The sequence below is a fragment of the Phaseolus vulgaris genome, chromosome 9 (genome assembly GCF_051622355.1).
Source record: "Phaseolus vulgaris cultivar YP4 chromosome 9, ASM5162235v1, whole genome shotgun sequence".
NCBI classification, from domain to species: Eukaryota; Viridiplantae; Streptophyta; class Magnoliopsida; order Fabales; family Fabaceae; genus Phaseolus; species Phaseolus vulgaris.
In genome coordinates this window covers 15013608-15039337 of record NC_143506.1, presented here as the reverse complement: position 1 = coordinate 15039337, position 25730 = coordinate 15013608, and the positions used below count along the sequence as shown (strand labels likewise).

The following is a 25730-nucleotide window of genomic DNA, read 5'->3' as shown; positions in this document are numbered from 1 at the left end:
TCTTCTAACTCTCCTCATAATTATTAAGAGTAGCACCAATATTGTCCACAGCATTCTCTTTCCTCGATTTCTCGATCATCATTACTATCCACAACATTCTCCTTATGTTGGTCTTCAGCGTCATTCACATATTCTTCATCTTTTTCCCAATCAAGAATTTTTGTTGGTATTCTTCATTCTACTCCCAAATTCACCCTATTTGTTTTTCAAATATTACATCCTTACTTATCAGCTCTTTCTTATTTACCAGATCAATCAAACGGTATGCTTTGGATTCATCATTTACTCCAGCATAATACATTGCTTGCTTTTATCATCCAATTTGACTGAATGTTGATATGTTATATAAACATGTGCTATGCATTCAGACACCAAAAAATAATCAATTGTTGGTTTCATTCACTTTATGCTTCTTCAGGAGTTTTGTTTTGCGAAACTGTTGTAAGACATCTTTTGAGAATATGCACACATCACTTGAAGCTTCTGCCAGAATATCTTAGGAAGTTATCTTTCAATCAAATAGAAGCCACCATATTTCTGATTGTTCTCTTTTTTTCGGCAACTCCATTTTGCTGAGCTATGTAGGCTGCTGTGAAGTGTGTGTTTATACCTTTATCATGACAAAATTCTCCAAATTGTTTTGAAGTGAATTCACCATATCTTTTCAACCAACACTTTTGATACTTTTAAACAAGGAGAAAGTTTCTGATTTTATTGGTTGTTTGTATTTTTCACTAGACCATAAAACCCACACTGCATTTTAGGCCGAGCTATGTTAACAGTCTAGAAACAATTGCCCATTTGAATACCCATATAGAAGAAATGTAGCCAAGTATACCAAACAAATTATAGGCTTATCTACTTATTTGCAAGACATAGAAGAAAAATGTGTTCAAGGATTGATAGTGGAAAATGGAAATATTATATTACTTAGATAAACATGGTTCATAAAGTTTTGCAATTTTGACCAACATAAACTTGAAACAAACTAGTTAATGTTCATAATGGGTTCAATGAGGCTCTTCACCTCATTCAGATGATCCACAAACACCTCTGCTTCTGTCTGCTGGCTAGCATCAAGCAATTTTCTGGCCTCTGCAATTGCCATGTTGATCTTGGTTTTGTCTCGTGAATGAAGCTTATTACTGTTATCAACATCATCTATAGCCTTCCTTATCTTGTAAACGAAGTCATCCAAAGCATTAATTGCTTGAACTTTCTTTTGGTACTTTTGGTCTTCAGCCTTGTATTTCTCGGCATCTTGAATCATTCTCATAATTTGTTGAGTTGATAGTCTTCCCTTGTCGTTGTCTACAGTAATCCCGTTCGTACTTCCACTGCTTTCTTCCTCGGCAATTACACTTAGAATACCATCAGCATCTATACTGAAACTTACCATTAAAGGATGGCCTCGAAGAGCATAAGGAGTGCCATAAAGATTAAAAAAACCAAGCAAATTGTTATCGCTTGCTCTTTGCCTTTCACCCTCGTAAACCTTAATTGAGACAGATGATTGGAAATCTTCGGATCTTCCATATACTTCCTTTTTCTCAACAGGAATGGTGGTGTTCCTAGGAATCACAACACTCATGAGATCTCCTTTTAAAGATATACCAAGTGACAGCGGCGTAACATCTAATAGCACTAAGTTGGGAACAAACTTGTTGCTTTTAGTCAGCAAAGCAGCCTGAATTGCTGCTCCATAAGCAACAGCTTCATCAGGGTTGATGCTCATGCACAGTTCCTTCCCCTTGAAGTAGTCTTGCAATAGCTGTTGCACTTTGGGAATCCTAGAAGAACCACCAACGAGAACAACATCATCTACATCACTCTTGTCCATCTTAGAATCAACAAGACACATATCTACTGTCTCCATACACCTTTTAAAGAGGTCCAAGTTGAGCTCCTCAAATCTTGCACGAGTGATTGATGAACAAAAGTCAATGCTCCCAGATAAAGCATCTATCTCAATGGTGGTGTCAACAGCATATGATAGCGTCCTTTTTGCTCTCTCACAAGCAGTTCTCAACCTCCTCAAGGCTCTCCGGTTCCCATTGATGTCAACTTTGTTCTTCCTCTTGAACTCCTCAACGAAGTACTTTACCATTCTGTTATCCATGTCCTCTCCTCCAAGGTGCGTGTCACCAGCAGTGGCCTTGACTTTGAAGACATCACCCTTGATTGTGAGCAGAGACACGTCAAATGTACCACCACCAAGATCAAAGATGAAAATATTTCTCTCTCCAACAACACATTTTGCTCTCTTGTCAAGGCCGTATGCCAGAGCTGCAGCTGTGGGTTCATTGATTATCCGCATGACATTGAGGCCAGCAATGGTACCAGCATCTTTGGTTGCTTGTCGCTGAGAGTCATTAAAATAAGCAGGCACAGTAACCACAACATTCTTAACCCCTGATTCCAAGTACGCTTCTGCAGTCTCCCGCATCTTTGTGAGGATCATAGATGAGATTTCTTCAGCTGAAATGTGTTTCTCCTGACCTTTGTATGAAACAGCTATCATGGGTTTGTCATCAGAATCAGCAATGACCTTAAATGACCACAACTTTAGATCGTCCTGGATAATGGGATCACTGTATCTTCTGCCGATTAACCTTTTCACATCTGCAAAATTAGTCATTAATCGAGCACGAATTTAAGGCTATTCCTCAATGATGCTAATCAAAATAGTCTTATGGAATGATATTTATTAATTTAAAGTTATAGAACAAATTAGAGTACTGGACAAAAAGTATACTTTTTGGCACAAAGTAAATGATGAATGTTAAGGTATCATTTGCAACTAAAAGCCAACACAAATAACTAGTTTAAACATTTAAATGAATTCACATGCAATAAAAAGCAATTATTTACCAAAGACAGTGTTAGTTGGGTTAATAGCAGCCTGATTTTTAGCAGCATCACCGATCAATCTTTGATTCTCTGTGAAAGCCACAGATGAAGGCGTTGTTCTACAGCCCTGATCATTGTGAATTATCTCCACTCGACAGTGTTCCTCTAGCCATACAGCAACACATGAGTATGTTGTGCCAAGGTCAATTCCCACAGCCCATTCCTTATTTTGTTCTGCCATTTTCTTTCAAGTGATTCTAAAATGTGTTCAAATTCAAAACAAGTGAAGTCAGTCATAGAAAACAATTTACAGAACATGTACTTGATACAGAAGAAAGATATATGAGGTTTTGATTCAGAACTTTTACCTTGAAGTAATGGTGAATAAAGCTCTGAATGTGTGTTCGGGGCCTTTCCTTCACAAACTTGTCAACCAAGAGTATACGATAAACTGAAACAAAATGCTTCTTTAAAAGATTCATAATGGGAAATATAGTATTATAACTTTGTTTAGACCCTCATACTTCGCGAGCAAGCAACCAATTCTCTCCCTTTTTTCTTTTTAATAATGCTCTCCAGAGTTTAGTTTTTTTAGGACATTCTACAATTAAAGTTCAGGACAAAAGATGAAAAAATAAAAGTAAATAATTAAAGAAAATTTGGTTTAATTTTCTAAAAATTTAAAAAAAAAATGAAAAAAACAATACAATTTTTTTTTACAACTTAACTGATTTTTTTCTTTAAACAGTAAATTAAATCATAATTATTTAAGATTGAGAGATAAGCTGAGTTTGTGTAGAGTGACCAGAAACATATCAGAAAGTAGATTACAAGAATTAAAACCATATTTAAAATTTAAAATTGACTGTGTATACACACATACACACATAGAGTGACAGAGTCCAGAGGTGAACAAAGAATACATTATTAATGATTCTCTTGTTGAATAAAATCATTTATACATATGGTTTTTTTTTAATTTATAAAATGTTATATGAATTCTAGATATTAAAAAAATGACAAATAATTTAGTTCTAGATCATTAGCCAATTTAATTCTTGTACTGAAATATTATAATGACTCCTCCAACTTTGATGACTCCAATTATACTTTTACAATTTCATATACTAATTAACTAGAATCCATAATTTTGGAAACTAATTTATTAATATAGTGTTATATTATAATTTAGATGCAGAACCACATAATTATAGACATGTCTACTTTTCATGGTAGCAAGACTTGGAAGAAAGAGGTGTAGAAGGACTGATAATGGAAAGTGAAAAAGCTAAACTGTTTAGATTACTACAGTCCATAGAGAGTTAACTACTTAGCATTAATGAATAAATCTCTCTTGTTTTCATAAAGCAAACATTAAACACAACAAATGGAGAAACTAAATATCATGACATTGATAACAAATGACATTGATGAAAATGAAAAATTTGACCATTTTGAACTGAGATGCAACATAGTATAACTGTTCAGACCCAGGTACATGACAACCAATATAGAGAGAATGGATATGAGTATTGTTTTGTTAACCCTGTTGTCTAAACTTTTTGTTTCCCATTCCAAGATACAATTTTGCTTCAAACACTATGCTTAATCTCTCCCAACAGGTATTCCAACAGTTTCTCACGTTGTTAGAGACAAACCCTTTTTCCAAAAAGTAAAAGCCAGTGCCAAGAATACAAAGAAAATGGGTGCAATATGCAAACAAAATCTATATATTCAAAATCGTTTTTACCTTTAATGTAAGTGTGAAATGTGAATGAAAACACAAAATCCCCAAGAACAACTGTAGATGACTCTGAGGTGACAAGACGATGGTTGTTGGTGGTGGTAGAGAAATGAAGCAGCCCAGCCGCGAAACACAACAGTGTGCTAAGTTGGTCGCACAAAACAGGTAAAGAACAGTTTTTGAAAGTACTAAAATTCAAAAATTAAGGTAAAACTATAACTTTATCATTATTTATTTATTAATTTTTTATCCCAGACTTTACTGTATTTTATCGTTTTAGCTCCGAATTTAATTATTTATGAGTATTTTAGTTTCTGAATTTAGCATTTTATTTCTACTTTAATCTCTTAATTGACATTGTGTAACTAATTTTAGGAATTAAAAAGATATTAACCTGGGATGTGGGTAAATTGAGAAACTAAAATCACAATAAGCTGATAAATTCACATACTAAACAAAAAAGACAGTAAATTGTGATGTAGAGAATTTTAAATGATTGGTGATATGTGGACACTATATACAGTATAATTTCACAAACAAATAAATTAATATTTTAATAATTTAATTTAATTTTTAAAATAAAATATTATTATAATATTATAATGGTTTGTCATCTATTACTACAAGACAATCATCAAATAAAAAACAACTTTTAAATACCAAAATAATTAATTACAATATTAAATAAATTAAAAATTATTTAAATTTTTCTTTTTTAATTTTTAAATTAATTTCTATTATTTTTAAATAAATATCTAATTAAGAAATAATTAATCCTCACTTCCAACACTTTATCCTTTTCCTTTTCTTCTCTCATATTCCTTCCTCCCCAAATTTCATTCTTTTCCCTCTCCATACATAACCATTTATTTCCTTCTTTAATAAAATATAAAAAATAAATAATTAAACATTTTTTCTTAATTTTGTTTTACTATTATAGTAAAAGGTTTTGCTATATAATTCACCTATCTCGTTTCTTTTTACTCGTCTAAAGTTTCGAAAATTCGTTGCCGTCCTCTTCTTTAAATCATAACAATTGTTGCATTTTATTTTAATTTTTGTGTGAGTTTTTTTATTAATCTTATCAGTCATTATTTGAGAAAAATATTGGAATTCATTCTGTTTTTTTTTTTTTTTTCAGATTGGATCTTGGTTCATCTTCTTGTGTCTGATTGCAGTGGTTCTTTGGTTGGTTATGTTTATCACACGGTTTCTTCTCTGCCTTCACCTTCACGTAAGTTTTTAATAATTTTTTTTTATATAGAGTTTTTTTCTATTAAGTGTGGTAACTATTTTTTTATTATGTTTACTGTTTTTATTTTTAATAAATGTATTTATTTTCGTTCGGGGATGGGGCCTAAAAAACTATTGAGAGAACTCGTCTTCTTCTTTTTTATGGGTCGGTTGTGCTACTCTTCAACTTCCTTTCTTACTCGTTCCTCTCCTTTCCTTCCTAGCCTCGGTTCTCGGTCGTCTCGTGAGTACCGAATGAGAGTACATGCAGAAGACACTTTGACGCTAAAGTCAACAAAAGGGTTCGACACTCGATAGCTAGAGCACGGTAGATAATGTACCTGATCCTTAGAATATGTGTTATTTATATTACCTTTGACGAGTTTTCTCTTGTTGGGTTGGATTAGGGAGTTGGACCGTGATTAGGGTTGCATTACCTAGCTCCTAATCATGGATTAGCCTTGCTGATCTTGCTGGAGAGTAATTGGAATCATGATTTCGATTGCCCTTATAGATACAGGCCATAGGGACTCGGTCGATCCAGTGACGAAGTTCGAGACGTGCTATCAGTCCTATAGACTGTAACAGTACAATATTTATACTCTTTTATATGTATTTATTGTTTAGTTTATATTTTGTGTTTACAGTTTTTTATTTTTCTAAATGTATTTACTTTTCTTTTTTATTATTATGTGTTTATTGGTTTTACAGTTTTTATTATATTTAATTACCTTATTCGTCCATACATTTGGGGTCAATATTCAATTTGGTACCGTGGTTTTTAAAAAAATCAATTTGGTCCCTATATATTTTAAAATGTATCCAAATTGGTCATTTCCGTTAAGTTCCACCTAACAGCGTAGGTGTTGCTTATGTGACACAGAAAGAATGTGGGTTAGAGAGAGTGTTTATGTGGGAGATAGAGTGTTTATGTGGAGGGAGAGGTGAGATTGAGAATTATTATTATTATTATTATTATTCTTAATATAAATATTATTATTACTATTATTATTATTATTATTAATATTATTTTTCTTATTATTATTCTTAATATTATTATTATTACTATTTTTATTTTATTTTTTATTAGTAATAATAATAATATTAATATTAAGAAAAATAATATTAATAGTAATAATAGTAATAAAAATATCAATAATAGTAATAATATTAAGAAAAATAATATTAATAATAATAGTAATAAAAATAACAATAATAATAATAGTATTAATAATAACTATAATAATAATAATAATCTCACATCTCTCTCCCCATATAGACATTCTCTTTATCATAAGCAACACCTTACGCTGTTAGCTGTTAGGAGGGATTTAACGGAAAGACCAATTTGGATACATTTTAAAAGACATAGGGACCAAATTGATTATTTTTTAAATCACGGTACCAAATTGATTTTTTTAAAAACCACGGTATCAAATTGAATATTGACCCCAAATATAGGGACGAATAAGGTAATTAAATATTTTTATTATTATGTTTACGGTTTAGTTTTTATTTTATAACTTTAATGTTTTTTTATATTATTATGTGTTTAATGTTTTACATTTTTATTATTACTTTTATGTGTTTATTATTTTTAATTTTAATAATACCATTTTTAGTTGTTATAAATGCATTTACATTTGTTGATGTGTTTATTGTTTTTATTTTTTATAAAAAAGTTATATTTTTATTATTATTTGTTTACTGTTTTTATATTTTTTATTATTTTGTGTTTGTTGTTTTTTTTATTCTATGTTTTATTGTTTTTAATTTTTATATATATATTTGTTATTATGTCTTTATTGTTTTTATATCTTTTTTATTAACAAGATACTGTTTATTTTTTTTATATGTCTACTGTTTTTAATCTTAATAATTGTATTTACATTTTTTTGTTGCATTTGTACTATTGTTTAGTTTTTCTTATGTATTTATTGTATTTAATTTTTATAAATATATTTGACTTTTTTATTTATTATGTGTTTACTGTATTTAATTTTTATAAATGGATTTACACTTTTTTTTTTGTATTTACTATTTTTTAATTTTTATAAATGTATTTTCATAAAAAAGTGTTTATTATTTTTAATTTTTTAAATGTATTTACATTTTCTTTTATTATTATGTCTTTATTGTTTTTTACATTTTTTATTATTATGTGTTTATTGTTTAGTTTTTTTATTTTATTTTATTTTATGTATTTACTATTTCTAATTTATATTTATATATATATATATATATATTATGTGTTTAATGTTTTTTAATTTTTTTTAATAACAAGAAACTGTTTAGTTTTTTTATGTGTTTATTGTTTTTTTATTTTAATAATTGTATTTAAATTTTTTTCTTAGGTTTTTTTTGTCTTGTTTGCTTTTTTATGGGTTTACATACAGATTTTAATTTTTATAAATGTATTTAATTTTTTTTGTTTTTATATGTGTTTATAAATTTTTTATTTTTATAAATGTATTTATATTTTTTATATTATGTGTTTACTGTTTAATTTTTTATTATTTGATTACTGTTCTGTATTTTTTTTGTTATTTGTTTAATGTTTTATATTTTTTATTATCATGTCTTTTTAATTTATGTAACTACTGTTTTTATTTTTTATAAATATATTTGTATATTTATTTGTTATTATGTGTTTTTTGTGTTTTTGTTTTTACATTTTTTTTATTATTTGTTTACTATTTTTAATTTTAATAATTGTGTTTAAATTTTTTTAGGTGTTTAGTGTTTTTTTTTATGTGGTAATTATTTTTAGTTTTTTATAAATGCATTTACATCTATTATTTTTAATTTTTATAAATTTATTTACATTTTTCTTATTACTTTGTGTTCACTGTTTTTTTTATTCAATGTCTTTATTGTTTTTAATATATATATATATATATATTTTTTTTTTACTGTGTGTTTAGTGTTACATTTTTTTATTAACAAGATATAGTGAATCATTTAAATTTAAATTTGCTTTTTTACATTTTTACTGTTTTGTTTATTTTTATGTGTTTTTTTTATAGATTTAATTATAAATATTAAAGTGCGTCTTAATCTTAACATTATTCTTCACATCACTCTAATATTAACCTTAGTACTATTGCACTAACTCCAACTTTAAGTGGTTAGAGTTATTCGTAGCATAAATTATTTGATGTGTATCGATAAACTATTTTATGATTGTCAATGATAAGGTAAATATTAGATGGATAACGAAAACAATTGGAAACCACTTTGAAACGACAAAGAAGAATTTGATGATACAATTGCAATTTATAATGATATTGCTCGTGTGAACATGAATCTCATTTAAAAAATATAAGAACAATTGAAAATATATACTCAACTTGCAAACAATAATTGATGGAGTATTTGGTGCACACGGGATGTTCTCATGACATTATTCGCATGTAACCATAAGCATTCATTCAATATTATGTAAACGAATTAGGGCAACTTGTTAAGGATGCATATCCTTCAATAGTTGAAGAACAAGTTGCTAAATTTATTCATATTATTTGACATATCAACAAAACATTTATAATTATATAAAATAACAAATGTATATAATAATAAATATTATTTTCATAAATTTTAATATATTTAATATATTTTTTTAATTTAACACGGAATTATTTTGTATTACAAAATAAGAGTAATTATGAATATTATATATTAGAAAAAAAATTAACTCAAACTTACAAAAAAAAAAACCTAACTCATTATTAAAATATTTTTTAATGACAAAGATAAATTTGTAAATTTGCATTTTACACCTTTAAAATAATTTCTAAATTATGTCATAACTATCTCATCACTTACAAATTTTAATAAACAATCATAACAAATCCACTCTATCATCCCTCAATCCAAACAACATCACACATTCCCCATAATCTTCTTCAATTCACTATCTCCCTTCCTCACAAATTTCCACCTCAATTCAAACAGAGAGTATCAAAGAAGTCTTGGTACTAAATACGTGTGGAGTATTTGTAAAAAGTTGTTCGATATCAGGATTCAGCTAGAATAATAAATACTTTTAATAAATAAATATTTAGTTAAAGTCATATATAATTTTAAATATGTATGTTCACATCTATTAGTATATATATAATTAATCTATTTATAAAGTCGAGTTCATAAATTTTATTTATAAATCTTGTATTAGTCTTACATATAATATTTTAATCAAATCTTATATTAGTTTCACATATAATATTTGAATCAAATCTTATATTATCTTTGATTGACTTTTTTTATTGGGTCGGGTTAAGGGGCTGAATCATGCTTAGGGATGCATTACTTGACTCCTAATCACGAATTAACTTCGTCGACCTTGATTGAGCATAACTGGACTTGAACTATCGGTCGTGGGGCCGTTAACCTTGACCATTACATCAGTTGTATGATCTCACGGTAAAAAATATTAAAAAAATACTAATGAGAATGCCAATATCTAAATTGTATATGGTAGTTGTTAATATACTAATACATTAATTAAATAAACTTATTATAACTAATTCAAATAAAGTTTCTCTTTAAGATAATTTCAACTGAATCCATAAGCAACATATTTATTTTTATCCTATAGGCTTCTTTATTTTTTTTTTTAATTTTAAAAATCCATAAAAAGTCACTCAATACTAATTTTTTCAATTTAACCGAATAAAGTTTACAAAAAATATCGCAAATAAACTCTTATTTAATAAAATATATCATTGTTAATAAAAAAACATATCATTAAAAAATTACCTTTATTTTTGTATGAATATTATTAAAAAATATTGATTAAAGAAACAGCGAAAAAGTTGAAATGAAGTGAGAATTGTAGATTCAATCCCTCATATAACAACACTATTTACATTTTTATTTTCCCGCACTTGTCTTTATTTTCTTACCTAACACTCTTTTATTTTTATATCCCTATCTAACACCATTTCAAAAGTAAAAAAATTAAAATTAATAAATTAATTTTTTTGATAATTTTATTTTTGAATGCATTAAAAAAATAATTTAATGTTTTAAATAGTTAGAAATATAATTAATAAATAAAAAAATGATTTTTTACAAAATAAAAATAAAAAAGTAGTAAATTAAAAATGTTTAGTTTAATTTTTTAAAAATGAAGAAAATAAAAAATTAAACCCTACAATAACATAAAAGTTGAATCTATAAACATAAATTAGTTTTATTTTTATTATTATTGATGATGTAATCATGTTAATTTTAAATAAAAACACAAGATATAATTATAAAAAATTAAAAGTTAATTAATATTAATTAGTAGTAGATACACCGATAATATCAAAATGTTTATCTTAAATATAAAATCTTAAAAATAAAAAATAGATAGAAAAATTAAAAATAATAAGATGATAGATAGAAAAATAGAGATAAAAATAGTTTTATCTGTATAATTGTATGAATGACGTAAAGGTGCCTCAAGCGAAGGGATGCAAAATATCTCCTTTTTTTCTACCCTGCCCCACCCATGGTAGGGGTCACACTAGCCACCACTATATATTATAAATAACATCACCACCCTCTCTTACACACCTAACGTCTTTAGGGTTTGTGCCAATGGCGGACGAAGCCCACTATTCATCTCCCAACGACTCTACGCCCCTCAAACGCAAGTATGAAGACCAATCCTCCGATAGACCCACCGGCTTCTCCGCCGGCCCCGCTACCGGCATCGAGCTTGCCAAGCAGCGTGCTCAAGAAGTCGCCACTCGCCTCCTCAGCGTTGCTCCTCCTCCCCCGCTCGACGCCAAGCGTGCCAAACCCGATAACGGCGCTCCTACCTCCGGCTTCGATTCTTACGGTAACTAGCTATCCCCTCTGCTCCACTATTCTTCTCGTTTAGGTTAGGGTTTTATAAACTCTGTTTTCCGTGAACGTAGATGCGAAGCCTCAGTACTCAGCCGTTCCTCCCGTCTCCTACAGTCACCAAGGAACGAGCAAGAAGATCGATATCCCTAACGGCAGGGTTGGTGTGATTATTGGCAAAGGTGGAGAGACTATTAAGTATCTCCAGTTGCAGTCTGGTGCTAAAATTCAAGTTACTCGCGATATGGACGCCGACCCTAATTCTACTTCAAGAACGGTTGAGCTTATGGGCACTCCCGAGGCAATTGCTTCTGCGGAGAAACTCATAAATGAAGTTCTTGCTGAGGTTAATCACATTTTATACTATTTTTTTTTCTGTGAATCATGTATGTATTAAATTTCGTTTATCATAGATTTGACGTTACGATAATCTTACGAAGGAGGTCTGTTTCTTGATAAATTTCTCACATGTTTAATTATTGCAATATATACGATGACAACTGTTGTTGTACCAGGCTGAATCTGGAGGTTCTGGCATTGTTGCTCGAAGACTGACTGGACAAGCTGGGTCAGATGAATTTGTCATGAGAATTCCAAATAATAAGGTGTGAAAGGGAGATATGAGTGTATGCTTTGTACAATGTCATGCGTAATTTCCGTGTTCAGATCTGTTTTTTTCTATCTCTTTGGGTTGATATGTTTATCGTGTGCATCTTCAGGTTGGCCTTATAATTGGCAAAGGAGGAGAAACTATAAAGAATATGCAAGCTTCTACAGGAGCACGGATTCAGGTTTGTACTTATAAGTGATATATAGAACGCTGTTCTCTTATTTGTGTATTAGATATCGGTGATAAATCATAGTTAGTGTAGCCTTGTTGTTATGTTTTTTTTTACCGTAGCTTTGTGATTGCAACTAATTTGAAAAGAGATTGTGTTAACGGCCAACTTTTATGACTTTTGGCTAATGTTTATATGTTTTTTCAGGTGATACCTCTGCATCTTCCTCCAGGTGACACATCAACTGAAAGAACATTAAAAGTTGATGGGACACCTGAGCAAATTGAGTCTGCAAAGGAGTTGGTTAATCAAATCATCAGTGGCGAGGTATGTTAATGGTGCTTCTTTTTGCCAGATTTGGCTTAGGCATATCTGCCTGGTAAGGCCAAGTCTAGTCTAGTGTTTAAAATTGCTGTTTTTCTACTGGGTTTTGTACTCTGTATGTTGCACAATCTATTTATCATCTAGACTGTTTGATCAAACTAGGTTGATTTACGTGCAAGCTTTATGTTATTGTGAGATGAATACGGTGTGCTTGTCATTGCCTGTTGGGTCTTTTTATTTTTTATGATATTAAAATATAAAGTTAGATCTGATTGATTCCTGTAACATGATACATGATTTTTGTACTCTCCGATTTGTTCCTTTGCAGGGAAAAAATAGTTTTGGTAAATCATGTGATGGTTTTCACTTTAGTTTTGCATAAATGACATTTATTCTGTTCATATTAATTAATTCCTTGATCTTATTATTGATACAGCATAACACTGTGACCATTATTATACATTGTATATTATTGATGTTTTGATCTGGACCGAAGCAGCTTAGCTGTATGACAATTATTAGTAACTTGATGCATATTCGGGATGCATTGATCTCTCTTCCAAAGCAGCTTAGATGATAGAGTATGTTTAAGGAAGTAGAAATTTTTTCAGAGCCTAATGTGCCTTTAACAAGTGGTCTTTATTATATGATACATTAATATTATTCGGATCTCTGTTACCTACTGTATTGTTCTCAAAAGAAAATTAGTACATATTTTCATATTGTGCAAGTGTTTCAAGACTTATGCAAAATAATGCACAAAGGTAGAAGACTAATGGCTGTTACGATGTTCTTGCTTGTAATCTCCAACTCCTCAGTGTTGTTGCGTCAGCTGGCCAAGTGGAAACATGATTAGTGAGACCGTTCACTGCTATAGCCATCAATTATTAGCTGTATAATGTTGTTAACAATTGTATGGTATCTTGTTCGATTAACAGTCTTGATATATTAGCAATACGCATCTTCCTTTATGTTTAGTCTAGGATTAGGTGATGGTCATGATGAACTTTCAGGGTCTGACTTGTCAACTGTGTCTTTATGTTTGTGTATGTGTAGTCTGCTCTATATAATTAGCTAATACGTCTTAGCCATTATCTCTTTTATACATCCACGAATCAAGGACGTTGGTAGCAATATTTTAGAATTGGCCTGTCAGTTTTCTTGACCAAGATACCATATATTTACAAAGACCGTATTTTAATTGTGTTTTTCACTTAGCCCAGTGCTTTGGTGAGGTGCGTCTTTCATTGTTTTTGTTGGTTTAGATTCCTGGTGCTCTGAAGGCTACTGTTATTATGAAATATTTTTGGGCCAGATGGATACTCATTGAGATTATAACCTTTCGACAGTGGAATATGCTTATTAATTGTGTATCCTATGACTGATATTGTTATTGGGACTGTTGTAGGGTTAGTGTCTATTGGACCATTGGTGACACCAACATGAATCCTTTTGTTGGTGTTCCCTCAGCATGCCCTGGTATGGTTCTAAATCTCAGTTTTGATATTTATTATCAAGGGCAGTAAGTCTCCTACTAATACTTTTTGACTATAGTGTCATTATTAGACTCAATGTTGAATTATGTTGAAATAGTTTTCAACTAGGTCTCTTGTGCTTTTCAGTTTATTTCTAAAAAGAACCTTAGTGTACTTGGAGTAGTATTTTATCCTCGTATCTTATACTGGACTTACATTTGGCATAGGTAACCTGAAATTTGTCCGTCGTTCAGCACTTTAATTATTTTCCCTATACTATTATTCTTGTCCAGTTTTATTATTCTTGTCCAGTGTTAAATAGTTTTCTTAACTAACCAGTTATGTTTAAGATTTCTATTAAGATTTGTCTGTTATACATTTTGTGCCACTTCTGTTCTGCCTCATTCAATTATTTTTCTTTTCTTTCTAATTCATGTTCCATTAAAATAATATTTAATTTTATTGTTTTTAACTGATGATCCCGAGGTTGGACTATTAGAATGGGTTGTACAAAGGATGAGAGAATGTACATGGGAGCACAGAAAAGTTGTTTCAACAGTCTGTATATTTGAATTTGGAGTTGCGCATTCATCTTAATAGGGTGTGAAATATCTGTAGTCCAGTCACTCTTGTTGAATTAATATGAATATGAATGATATATTGTATAGTGTAACAATTGGAGTAAGATATTGCATATTGATATACTATATGATGGATTGCCTTTTCAAGGCAATAAATATTGAATGATTGTTTGCTTCTATGGTCTGTGCTTTCTTTTGTACCCATTCAATTCGAATAGGGAAAGGGTGTGCTTCTGCTGGAGTAACTCAGTTTTATCACGAACCAGTACGGTATGTAGGTATTCGTATCCCTTTCTGATCATGTATGCAACCCGTTAATGCAAGATAATATATATACCCTTTATCTCGTGTTCATTACATGTTGATTTTTGCATTTGTAAGTTTAACCTGTGTATGTGTGCATATGTTGCTTCCTATACTTGTCTTGTGTGGAAATTTGGGTGAACTCACTCCCTTTATTTTGGTTTTCAATTTGAATCCACAGAATCGTCTTAGAAATCCTTCAATGTCTGGTGGGTATCCTCAGCAAGGTTACCAATCTCGACCACCCTCTAACTGGGCCCCCCCTGCACCAATGCAGCAACCTGGTTATGGATATGTGCAACCTGGAGCATATTCTGGTCCATCACCTCAGTATAACATGCCTCAGCAACAATATTCGGGCTATCCTCCCCAACAACCAGGTGGATATTCCACCAATTGGGACCAGTCTTCTGCACCATCTCACCAACAGTCAACTCATGCTGGTGGCTATGATTACTATAGTCAACAGCCACAGCAACCACAAAATCCTGGAGGTCCTGCACCTCCAGCTGATGGCTCTGCATACAATTATAGTCAACCACCTTCTTCTGGTTATAGCCAACCCGGACAGGGTTATGCTCAGGACAGCTATAATGCATATAATGCACAATCTCAATCAGGGTATGGACAACCACCAACATATGATCAGCAGCAAGGCTATGGCTCCGTTACTGGCTATGGTAGTGGCAGTAACCCAGCACAAGAGGGCCACACTGCGAGCTATGCTTCACAGGGAGATTCAGCCCAAGCTCCATCTACCCAACAGCCACAGCAAGGTTATCCTACCAGCCAACAGCCCAGCTCAAACACTGCTAGCTACCCACCTCAGGGAACTCCTCAGTCAGGTTATGGGGTTCCACCTACATCCCAAGCTGCTTATGGAAGTCAACCACAGCCAGGTTACGGACCTGGTTATGGAGCCCCACAATCTCAAAAGCCAAGTGGTAATCCTCCTGTTTATGGACAGTCGCAGTCACCTAGTGCGGTAGGAGGCTATGGTCAGTCAGCATATCCTGCGCAGCCTCCACCTTCCGGTTATTCTCAACCCCAACCAGAATCTGGTGCTCAGAGAGCACCACCTTCGGGATATGGTGCAGGGCAACCAGGGTATGGTTCTCAAACATATGGTGCACCTCAGGGTGGTCAGCCTGCATATGGTCAGGCACCACCTCCATACAGCAACAGTTCTTATGGTGCTGGTTATACTCAGGCTCCAGCATATACTGCCGATGGTAATGCCAGTGGGAATACTCAACCTCCCCAAACAACCGCTGCCAAAACTTCGCCCCAGAGTTGATATTTTTGTACCCCTCCCATTTTCTCATGTACTGTTTTTTATCGTGTTTTATAGTAGTTTATTCTACTACCGATACCCACCTATGCAGCATTGCATTGTTTAGATGTAAGGGTTGTTGGTGTACTGAAATTTCCTACATGTTGAATATTTTATTTTTATGGTTAAATCGGATCTTATGGTGATGGCATTTGAAAAACTGTTGTGCAAGTTGCCAAACTATTGGTTTTCATTAAATTCAACTGACTTCATCGTCGATTTTATGGTATTAAATTTGGTTTGGAAGGCTTATTTAACGTGCAAGTATGTTTGTGAATATTTGTGATCATAAAATGAAGTCAGGTATTTTTTTGGGTCCGTATTTGCATTATTGCTGCTTTTTAAATGGCATATTTTACTCAAATAAAATTCATAATTTGGTGCTAGATAGACCAACTACCATTCTATATAATAAACGAATTTTGTTTTAAATGTCTAAAAGGTTAACAGTTCCTCGGAAGACGAGGTTGGTGGAGAGGAATATTTTTTAGTGAGGGATGGAAATTTTTTCCAACCAAGGTGCTCGGTGATTGTAGGAAACGATTGAATCTATTTATTGTAAGATAAAAAAAGCACAACGATTATTAAATGTAGTCCACGATGGAGTATGTGTGTGAAAGTTGTTCTCCCTTTTCTTTCCTTCATTTTATTTCCCTTTTCATTTATTTCACACGAAGCATTGCTCAAGAATTAAACAGTTTATGGCCACATATAGAGAATTTTCAAATAAGTAATACACAAAAATCCACAACTTTTTCGGGGTTTAATTGGGTGAATGATTTGGCTCTTGAAATGATCCCTGGTAAATTATTCTTAGAATATTTCTTTAAGCCAAGGGCAAGTTCTCATTATGAGAAAAATTGCTTCTTCATATATGTAATGTATATAGTAGAGGTTGGAATGAGAGAAACTGAAGCAAAACATCAAACATACTATGTTTGCTATCAATAGCTTCATCTATATGCTTGCGGATCGAATTCAGCAGGCATATAACATGATTCTTGAATGCCATGATCATTTTGGGTGACAAGAACAACATGAATGAACCAAAGAATAACTTGATAAAATATTTAACCGGGTCATCTTCAGAGGTGCTGACTGGTGGATACATTGCTTTTGCTGATGGGACAGCTTCTATTACTGCATGTACCAAATCTATAATGAAAGAAGGGGCAAGACCAAGGGCAGGTACACTTGCCTAATTCTTGATGCCAACTTCAAGACCCAATGCCCTGTACTCCTCCATATCAATTTCTTCAAGAGTCTCAGTACTCTCACTCACAAAACTGGGATACAAGAAGACAGGAGTACTTTTACTCAGCTATTATCATAACTTTCAACAGTACTGTATCGAGTAACATACTTGCCGTTTAGAATTCAAATCAACAAGTGTAGAACACCAATGATAATGTACCTCACTGGGACAGCTAAAAAGCTCCTCCTTACACCTTTTTGGCCAAGCTCAACAAGAACTTCATCTGTATAAGGTTTCAACCACTACTGTGCAGACAAATTCAACTCTGGAAACTCATTCAACAAAAAAGTATGATATCAGAAAAATAAGAAGTACACCATAGAAAGCAAGAATACAAGCCAACATTTCAATATGAAATCTCTATTTAACTCAAGATGCCAGAAAAGTAAGTTCAAAGGGTTCAAAATCAAAACAAACCTGATAAGCGAGAGTGTGCTCATTACTAATTCCTCTATATTTCAACTGTTGTTTTCAACTGTTGCTGAGCAAGAAGATGCATTCCTCCATTTGATATCGATATGGATCCCCAGCATCCTCAATGTAACTGACAGGTACACCATGGGCACCGAAAAATATCATTTGCCTAATATACATAGAAAAAACAATATATACCATGGCTCAGACTGTAGTAAAATACATGTCATAGCCTTCGTTTTATGTAAGAAACCACGTTGAAAGAAGTGAACATAATAATAATCTACCTCTTCTGGTTCAGGAAAACTCTGGATCTTTCTCAATCAAGTTAGCCATTGACTTAATATAACCTTCCCGTTGACCAGAAGTTTATAATGAAAACAGGAACCCTAGACAAATAGTCATCTTGCCAGAATTAAATGATATTTGTTCTCGAAGGGCATAGAGAACCATTGAGACTACTCCTCTTCTTCCTCGGTCAGTCGGTTGGATTGCACTTCAGTTTCCTTCCCAGCAAGCTCCTTCTCTTCTGCTCGTTTCACCTCTCGGTCTTTTCGTAATCCCGGCTCGGATGGTACTTGCAGAAAACACTCATATGCTCAAGTCAGATTTAGTAATCGACACTCGGTATGCCTAATACTGTATAATGACGTACCTTATTCTTGGTATTTATGCTATTTATATTGTTATGGTAGACCTTTCTTATTGGGCTAGACTAGGGAACTTGAGTCATGTTTAGAAATACATCTTGATTGTTGATTAGTCTCACTAACTCTGCTTAAGTGTAATTGGGTTTATGGTGTCGGTCGGTCCAATGGCCGAGGCCCGATCCATGATGTCGGTCGTAGGAACCCTCCCGATACAGATATCAGTTAACAAATAATAATCCCCTAATCACCTAAGGGCATTCACAAAGTACCAATAAACAATACCTGAATACATACTCGAGAACACGAATGCTTGACCATGATGTGGATATAGAAAAATGGGGATAAAGGGGTAGTACCTACCACAACACAAGCTTTGTTATTCCATCATCCTTCTTAATCTGTCCTACAAGACAAACCTTTCCTTTTAGACTCAAGTCTAAGGTGGTCCCGTGGAGGTGAGAACAAATAATGTAATTCACAATTAATTGTCCAGTACGTCATTTAATTATGAAAAGAGAAAATGGATGTGTAGGGACAATAATATAGAAGGCAAAAAAGCATGAGAACCTACTGCTGAATAGCTTTTTCAGTGAATGCACTAGCCCAAGGAACCATAAAAGCTTTATTAATTCAAGTAGAATTACCAATACACATAACTTTCATTGAATGTAAAACAACTTGATATTCTTGTCGCAGAAGTGTAAAAGCACAACATATAATGAGAAAAACGAAATTTTTTAACTCCACATGGTCATCCGTAATTCTACGAGAAGAGCCACCCTGTTATATTCTAAAGTTTTGGGATTTGATTAATATTATTGTTGGGTTGTTAAGATTTAATTAGTAGTTTCTATCATTTATCTTTAGTTGGGATTTAATTAGCAATTTTTATCACTTATCTCTATCTTTTGTAATCTATAAATAGAGTATTGAACTATTATCTGAGATATGAATAAATATATGCACCTTGTTTCCTTCTCTATCATTGTTTCTTGGTATAATCGGAAGCCCATCTAGGGGTTCCCTTTTCCAAAGCCTAATCATTCTTCGAAATCTCTTACGAGAGGACCTAGACGCTTGTGCACATGATCATTCATATCAATTGGTATCAGCTTGGACCTTCCAATACTTTCAATGGCAGATTCAACACGCTTCGCTCAAGCGGCTAAGGAGATGGAAGATCGAATCTCCCAAAGGATGGATAATAGGTTGATGGAACTCACGACTACCTTGCAGGAAACCTTGACTCTTTCTATGAAAGACACCATGCAGGAATTACTTACTCAACCTCGAGGAGAAGGCCACCATGGCCTCTCAAATGAGAACATGTCGCGTGGACCTCGAACAGGGTCTTCTTATGTTTGTGGCATGCATTGACTTCCCCAGATTCAATGGAGAAAATGTTTAACAGTGGATTCATCAATGCGAAAATTATTTTCTCATTAACAACACCTCAGACGAATTCAAGGTAAAGTTGACAATTGTGCATTTAGAAGGCAAGGCCTTGCAATGACATACCGCACTTATGAAATCAGGTTTAGATATGGGTGCACCTTCGTAGACAACATTCACGAAAAGTCTAATTGATCGGTTTGGTGTAATTGGCGATGATCCCATAACTGAGTTGATGCGTCTACGACAAAAGACTTCAGTTGATGTCTATCATGAAGAGTTCGATTCAATCCTTACAAGATTGAAGTTATCTGATGATCATATTCTAAGCTGCTCCCTAGGTGGATTAAAGAAAGAAATCCATATGATGGTAAGAATGTTCCAACCTACGTCTCTACAACATGTGTTTACTTTTGCCAGGACGTATGAAACCGCCAATTCAAGCAATTCGATGGCCAAATTCAACAGGGGAGTCTTGGGTCCAACACCAGTGTCTGTATCATTGTCGCTCGAATCAATGCGGCCCCCAAACCCAAACCAACACGCAACTTAACGTGTGTCACTTCATACGTCCTACGCATGTTGTAGAGCATGTTGTAGAGACGTAGGTTGGAACATTCTTACCATTATTTGGATTTCTTTCTTTAATCCACCAAGGAAGAAGCTTAGAATATGATCATCAGATAACTTCAATCTTGTAATGATTGAATCAAACTCTTCATGATAGACATCAACTGAAGTCTTTTGTCGTAGACGCATCAACTCAGCCATGGGATCATCGCCAATTGCACCAAATCGATTGATTAGACTTTTCGTGAATGTTGTCCACGAAGGTGCACCCATATCTAAACCTGATTTCATAAGTGCGGTATGCCATTGGAAGGCCTTGCCTTCTAAATGCACAATTGCCAACTTCACCTTGAATTCGTCTCCGGTGTTGTCAATGAGAAAATAATTTTCGCATTGATGAATCCACTGGTTAACATTTTCTCCATTGAATATGGGGAACTCAATGCGTGTCAACCTTGTGCCACAAACATAAGAAGACCTTGTTCGAGGTCCACGCGACATGTTCTCATTTGAGAGGCCATAGGGCCTTCTCCTCGAGGTTGAGTAAGTAATTCTTGCATGGTGTCTTTCATAGAAAGAGTCAAGGTTTCCTGCAAGGTAGTCGCGAGTTCCATCAACCTATTATCCATCCTTTGGGAGATTCGATCTTCCATCTCCTTAGCAGCTTGAGCGGAGCGTGTTGAATTTGCCATTGAAAGTACTGGAAGGTTCAAGCTGATACCAATTGATAAGAATAATCATGTGTACAAGTGTCTAGGTTCTCTCGTAAAACAAGGTGCATATATTTATAAAAGTACTAAAGATTACAAATGCTAGAAATAAGTGATAGAACCTGCTAATTAAATCCCAAGTAATGATAAATGATAGAAAATACTAATTAAATCCTAACTAATTAAATCCCAACTAATTAAATTCTAACTAACTAAATCCCAATATCTACTAATTAAATCTTAACAACCCAACAATAAAATCTTATCAAATCCCAAAACTTTAGGATGCCACCCCAATAGCAGCATACCCTTTTTAGGATTTAGCAGCCCCAAGTACAGAAAATAATTTTAGCAAATGGTCGCTGGAGAAACCTAAACAACCTTGGGGGACGAACGATATGCTATCCCAATAAAAGAAGCACATTATCATACAAATAATATGAATTTGTACTAATGCTAATACGGAATTATACAAACATACAAAAAAAATTCGACAAAACTCAAAAAGCAAACTTAACATTCAGGAATCGCGGAAAGATTAAACAGAAAAGGTTGAACATTACTCGATGTCTCTGGTCCTCCTAGATTACGCCAACTATTCTACTGCAACACGCGAAGGAGATTCTAAGGCAGCCGCATCATAAGCACTAATCTCCACGGAATGAGAAGCAGGGCCAACTAGGTTTTTCCTGCAAGACAGGTTCATAATAAGCAGCCCACCGAGCATGCCATTTCTTCTGTTGTTGGAGTCAGAGCACAAAAATAAAGATGCTTGAGATGAAGACTTGTTACAATTGGAATGGTAACCAACATAGCCATGATTTCTGACATCAGAACATAACCTGAAAAATAAAGATAGTGACCAAACATTTCGCTTAGCAAACTCTACTCACAGGCGATGAAAAAAAAACAAGTGCTGGCTGCTGGTAGACATTCACAAAAAGAAAAAAAAATGAAAGATTATTGAATTTGAAATAAAATGGCTAACTCTACTATTCCACGATGTCACTTCACGACAAATATTATCCAATATATCTTTCAAAGCCGTAACGAACTCATAGCAAAAACTAAACGGAGTGTTTGTTTTTCCTATACTAAGTTTACCCTACAGTAAAAGCAGAAATAATCTATATGATCACGCCAACATGTAAACCTGCATAGAGTGACTAAAGCGGAATTCGATAATGATAACCATAGCAATTCACAATGGACAAGTCGAACTGAAGAATGGAAGATGCTAAAATGCAGAGAAACAAATAGGGTTTGGTAAATGTTTTAGGAGTATGAGGTTAAATCGATGAAGTTGACAAACTGAAATGCGAATGCGAGAACGTTAAAATTGATGATTCTGACGCTGTGAAATTCCGATTGAGACTAAGAATTGTAGAAGGAAAAGGAGAGTCTGAGGCGACGTTGATGCCAACCAATTTCGAATTGCGAATCGAAAAGTCGAAGTTGGAAGGCACATGCACCTTCACTTCAACAAACACTAAGCCAACCATCACTCCACTCTCATTCAAATCAATAGGTAAGACTTCTATTATTCATAGTTTCTATATTTTAAAAAAGAAAATAATAATAATAACGTAAAACACAATAAATGATTTGTTTTGATGAAATAAGATTTTTTTTTCAATTTTAAAATATAATTAAAAATAAAATAAAAATATGAGTTGAAATGCTTGCACATGCTAATGATAGTAGTTGCAGATAAAAGTATTTTAAACTAAATATATATTATTTATGAGTAATATTAATTTTTATAAGCAGTAGCCATAAAAATTTAAATTTAGGAATGGAAGAAGAAATTGGGTAACGAAAAAAAGAGGAGAAAAATAAAAATTGGAAAAAGGAGGGAAGTGATTATTTAATGAGAATAGTTAGGGTAAGAAGAAATGAGGAATAGAAGAAAAAGAAGAAGAAGAAGAATAGGAATCAGAGGGAAATGGAGGGAATTGAAGGAGATGGAAGTGGAAGGGGTGAGGGTAGCAGCAGCAGATACAGTCTGAAACCGTCGCGAGTTTCGAACGAAGATATTCTGATATGCGTGGACGTAGATCCTCAATGCCTCGTCGAGATGAAAGGGGCCACCGGACCCAACGGCAGACCACTCACCCGATTGGATTCCATCAAGCAAGCCATCATTCTCTTCGTCAATGCCAAACTCACCATCAACCCCCAACACCGTTTCGCCTTCGCCACTCTCTCCAACACCATCTCCTGGGTTTCTTTCCACCATAACCTATTTATTCCTCTTCGATTAAACCAATCATTTTGTTCTAGGGTTTTTAATTTCAATTCTAATTACAGGTGCGGAGAGACTTCAGCTCTGAAATCGACTCCACAATCGCAGCAATGCGGGGCATTTCAGCTTCTTCTTCCGCCGGCCCACCCGATCTCACTCTTTTGTTCCGACTGGCCGCTCTTGAAGCCAAGAAATCCCGTGTGCAGGGTCGTATCTTTCGAGTTGTAAGTGTTTTCATGGCTGCCATTAACATCGCACAATTGCAGTTATGATTGTGAATCCTAATATGCAATTGCTACGTGCTACTCCATTGTAGATTCTGTTCTACTGCAGATCAGCAGAGCGACCTCAGCATCAGTGGCCGGTGAACCAGAAGGTCTTCACTTTGGATGTGATGTACCTTCATGATAAGCCTGGACCTGATAATTGCCCTCAGGAGGTTTATGACACACTGGTGGAGGCACTCGAACATGTCAGTGAATATGAGGGGTTTATCTTGGAGAGTGGACAGGGGTTGGCACGTATTCTGTTCCGTCACGTCCTCATACTTCTGTCCCATCCTCAGCAGCGTTGTATCCAGGAGTATCATGACATTCCTAAGTCAATTGCAAAGAAGGTTTCTCAGGTGGAGCCTATGGCCACTGAAGATACCGCTCCCATAGCCTCCCAATAACACAATGTAATTGCATACTTACTTCTCTAATGTCTTTTTTACTTATTTGTTTCATGTGATTGTAGGTATTGATGTGTTGTTAATGTTGTATAAGTAAGGTTTAATATTTTTTAACGTGATATGGGAGAGGAGAGGAGGGTTTGAGTAGTTTGTTCGATAGCAAAATCAAGTGTAGTTTAACATGTCTTGTTCAGTTTTCAAGGTTATTCTTACTGTTGAAAATTTGTATAGATTGTCAATTGGTCTCTTCACAGGTGTTTTTATATAGTTTTTAAGCAATTTTCCATTTGGAAGATTCTATCTCCCTGCTATGCAGGCATCAAAAGATTTGTTAATGAACTTTTTGTTTTTTCATTTCAATTTCAGGAATCCGGAAGTGGATTGCCCTTGCACACAGTCAACCTCTCAAGGGTAATGGAATATGATCATAACAAAGTTGTTGGAGTCTTGTGTTACTGGGTTGACACTGGAATGATTGTTACTAGCATGAACAATTTCTGAGTTTGGATTCAATTCCTACAACCCACTATCTTGTTCTCAAATGTATGAGAAGTGTACTATAGTTTAGGCACTTGAGTTTTCATTTTGGATATATGTAGAGAAATATCAGACACTTGAGTTTTCATTTTGGATTGTCTTGTTGATAGAACACCCATTGCAGGTTTATAATGCGATGTCTAGAAGAATGATACAGTGATAATGCATAAAATCATTACAATCATAGCAAAGTAGAATTATTATATTTTTATTATTAAAAATTTGAATTAAGTGAAAAAAAAGAGTATCAATTTCGAAAGATAAAAAGTAAAAGAATATTATACAAATACGATCTCAGTTGTTGTATGTCTCTATACAACTCTACATGTTTTAAAACATACAAAAACAAATATGATTTTAGCTATTTGAAAAAAAGTAAATATTCATAGGATTACATACTACTTCTTTGTGTGTAAAGTTAAACTTCAAATTGTGCAATAAAATAAACTTTTTTTATTAAAATTTAAAATAAAATTGACGCAAATGAAATTAATGCATTGGAGCACCTTATTGTTTATGTAGGTAATCTTAAATTTACCCATTCTACTATTTTTCTAAATTTTTTTGCATCAGATTAATGCTTTAACCTATTTCGTTTCCGTCTTTAGTAAAATACCCTTTCCTCTTTTTCTTATTAAACCATAAAATATCTAATTAATTTAACATATACTTTTGATTATTTTTTAAAATTCTTGAAATTGATTAATCCTCATTATTTTAATTGATAATACTTTGAAAATGTCTAATAAATCGAATATTATTTTTTAATTATGCAGTATTTTTTTAATTTATGACAACCACAGTTATAATCTTTCACATTTTTTAGT

At 33.1% G+C, this 25730-nt stretch overlaps 3 protein-coding genes and 1 long non-coding RNA gene across 7 annotated transcripts; 2 read left to right on the top strand and 2 right to left on the bottom strand.

The window, feature by feature from the left end:
* Positions 1–899: 899 nt before the first annotated feature.
* Positions 900–4781, bottom strand: LOC137820250 (heat shock cognate 70 kDa protein). The gene is made up of 4 exons (XM_068624220.1): positions 4601–4781; positions 3219–3301; positions 2872–3107; positions 900–2622 (listed from the first exon to the last, which is right to left on the bottom strand). Exons 3-4 carry the CDS (start codon positions 3089–3091, stop codon positions 989–991), a joined length of 1854 nt encoding a protein of 617 aa, XP_068480321.1. The 5' UTR covers positions 3092–3107; positions 3219–3301; positions 4601–4781; the 3' UTR covers positions 900–988.
* A 6495-nt stretch (positions 4782–11276) lies between these two features.
* Positions 11277–16617, top strand: LOC137820248 (uncharacterized). Of its 2 annotated transcripts, none has more exons than XM_068624218.1 (6): positions 11277–11657; positions 11737–12008; positions 12178–12267; positions 12382–12453; positions 12649–12768; positions 15306–16617. In XM_068624218.1, exons 1-6 carry the CDS (start codon positions 11414–11416, stop codon positions 16419–16421), a joined length of 1914 nt encoding a protein of 637 aa, XP_068480319.1. In that variant the 5' UTR covers positions 11277–11413; the 3' UTR covers positions 16422–16617. The 2 variants fall into 2 exon arrangements, with proteins under 2 accessions (XP_068480319.1, XP_090150951.1); XM_090294825.1 differs by having other exon boundaries at positions 11386–11657; positions 12649–15091.
* A 672-nt stretch (positions 16618–17289) lies between these two features.
* Positions 17290–22962, bottom strand: LOC137820618 (uncharacterized). 3 transcript variants are annotated; one of them, XR_011082663.2, is made up of 8 exons: positions 22802–22962; positions 22241–22290; positions 22012–22137; positions 19133–19174; positions 18414–18703; positions 18130–18295; positions 17872–17977; positions 17290–17743 (listed from the first exon to the last, which is right to left on the bottom strand). It is a non-coding gene; the product is annotated as an uncharacterized LOC137820618 (long non-coding RNA). The 3 variants fall into 3 exon arrangements; XR_011082662.2 differs by having other exon boundaries at positions 22761–22895; XR_011082664.2 differs by lacking the exons at positions 19133–19174; positions 22012–22137; positions 22241–22290; positions 22802–22962 and having other exon boundaries at positions 18130–18256; positions 18414–19024.
* A 277-nt stretch (positions 22963–23239) lies between these two features.
* On the top strand, positions 23240–25087 carry LOC137820617 (BRISC/BRCA1-A complex protein). The gene is made up of 4 exons (XM_068624784.1): positions 23240–23672; positions 23759–23917; positions 24010–24372; positions 24733–25087. The coding sequence occupies exons 1-3, from the start codon at positions 23394–23396 to the stop codon at positions 24364–24366; spliced, it is 795 nt and encodes a 264-aa protein (XP_068480885.1). The 5' UTR covers positions 23240–23393; the 3' UTR covers positions 24367–24372; positions 24733–25087.
* The last annotated feature ends 643 nt before the right edge of the window (positions 25088–25730 follow it).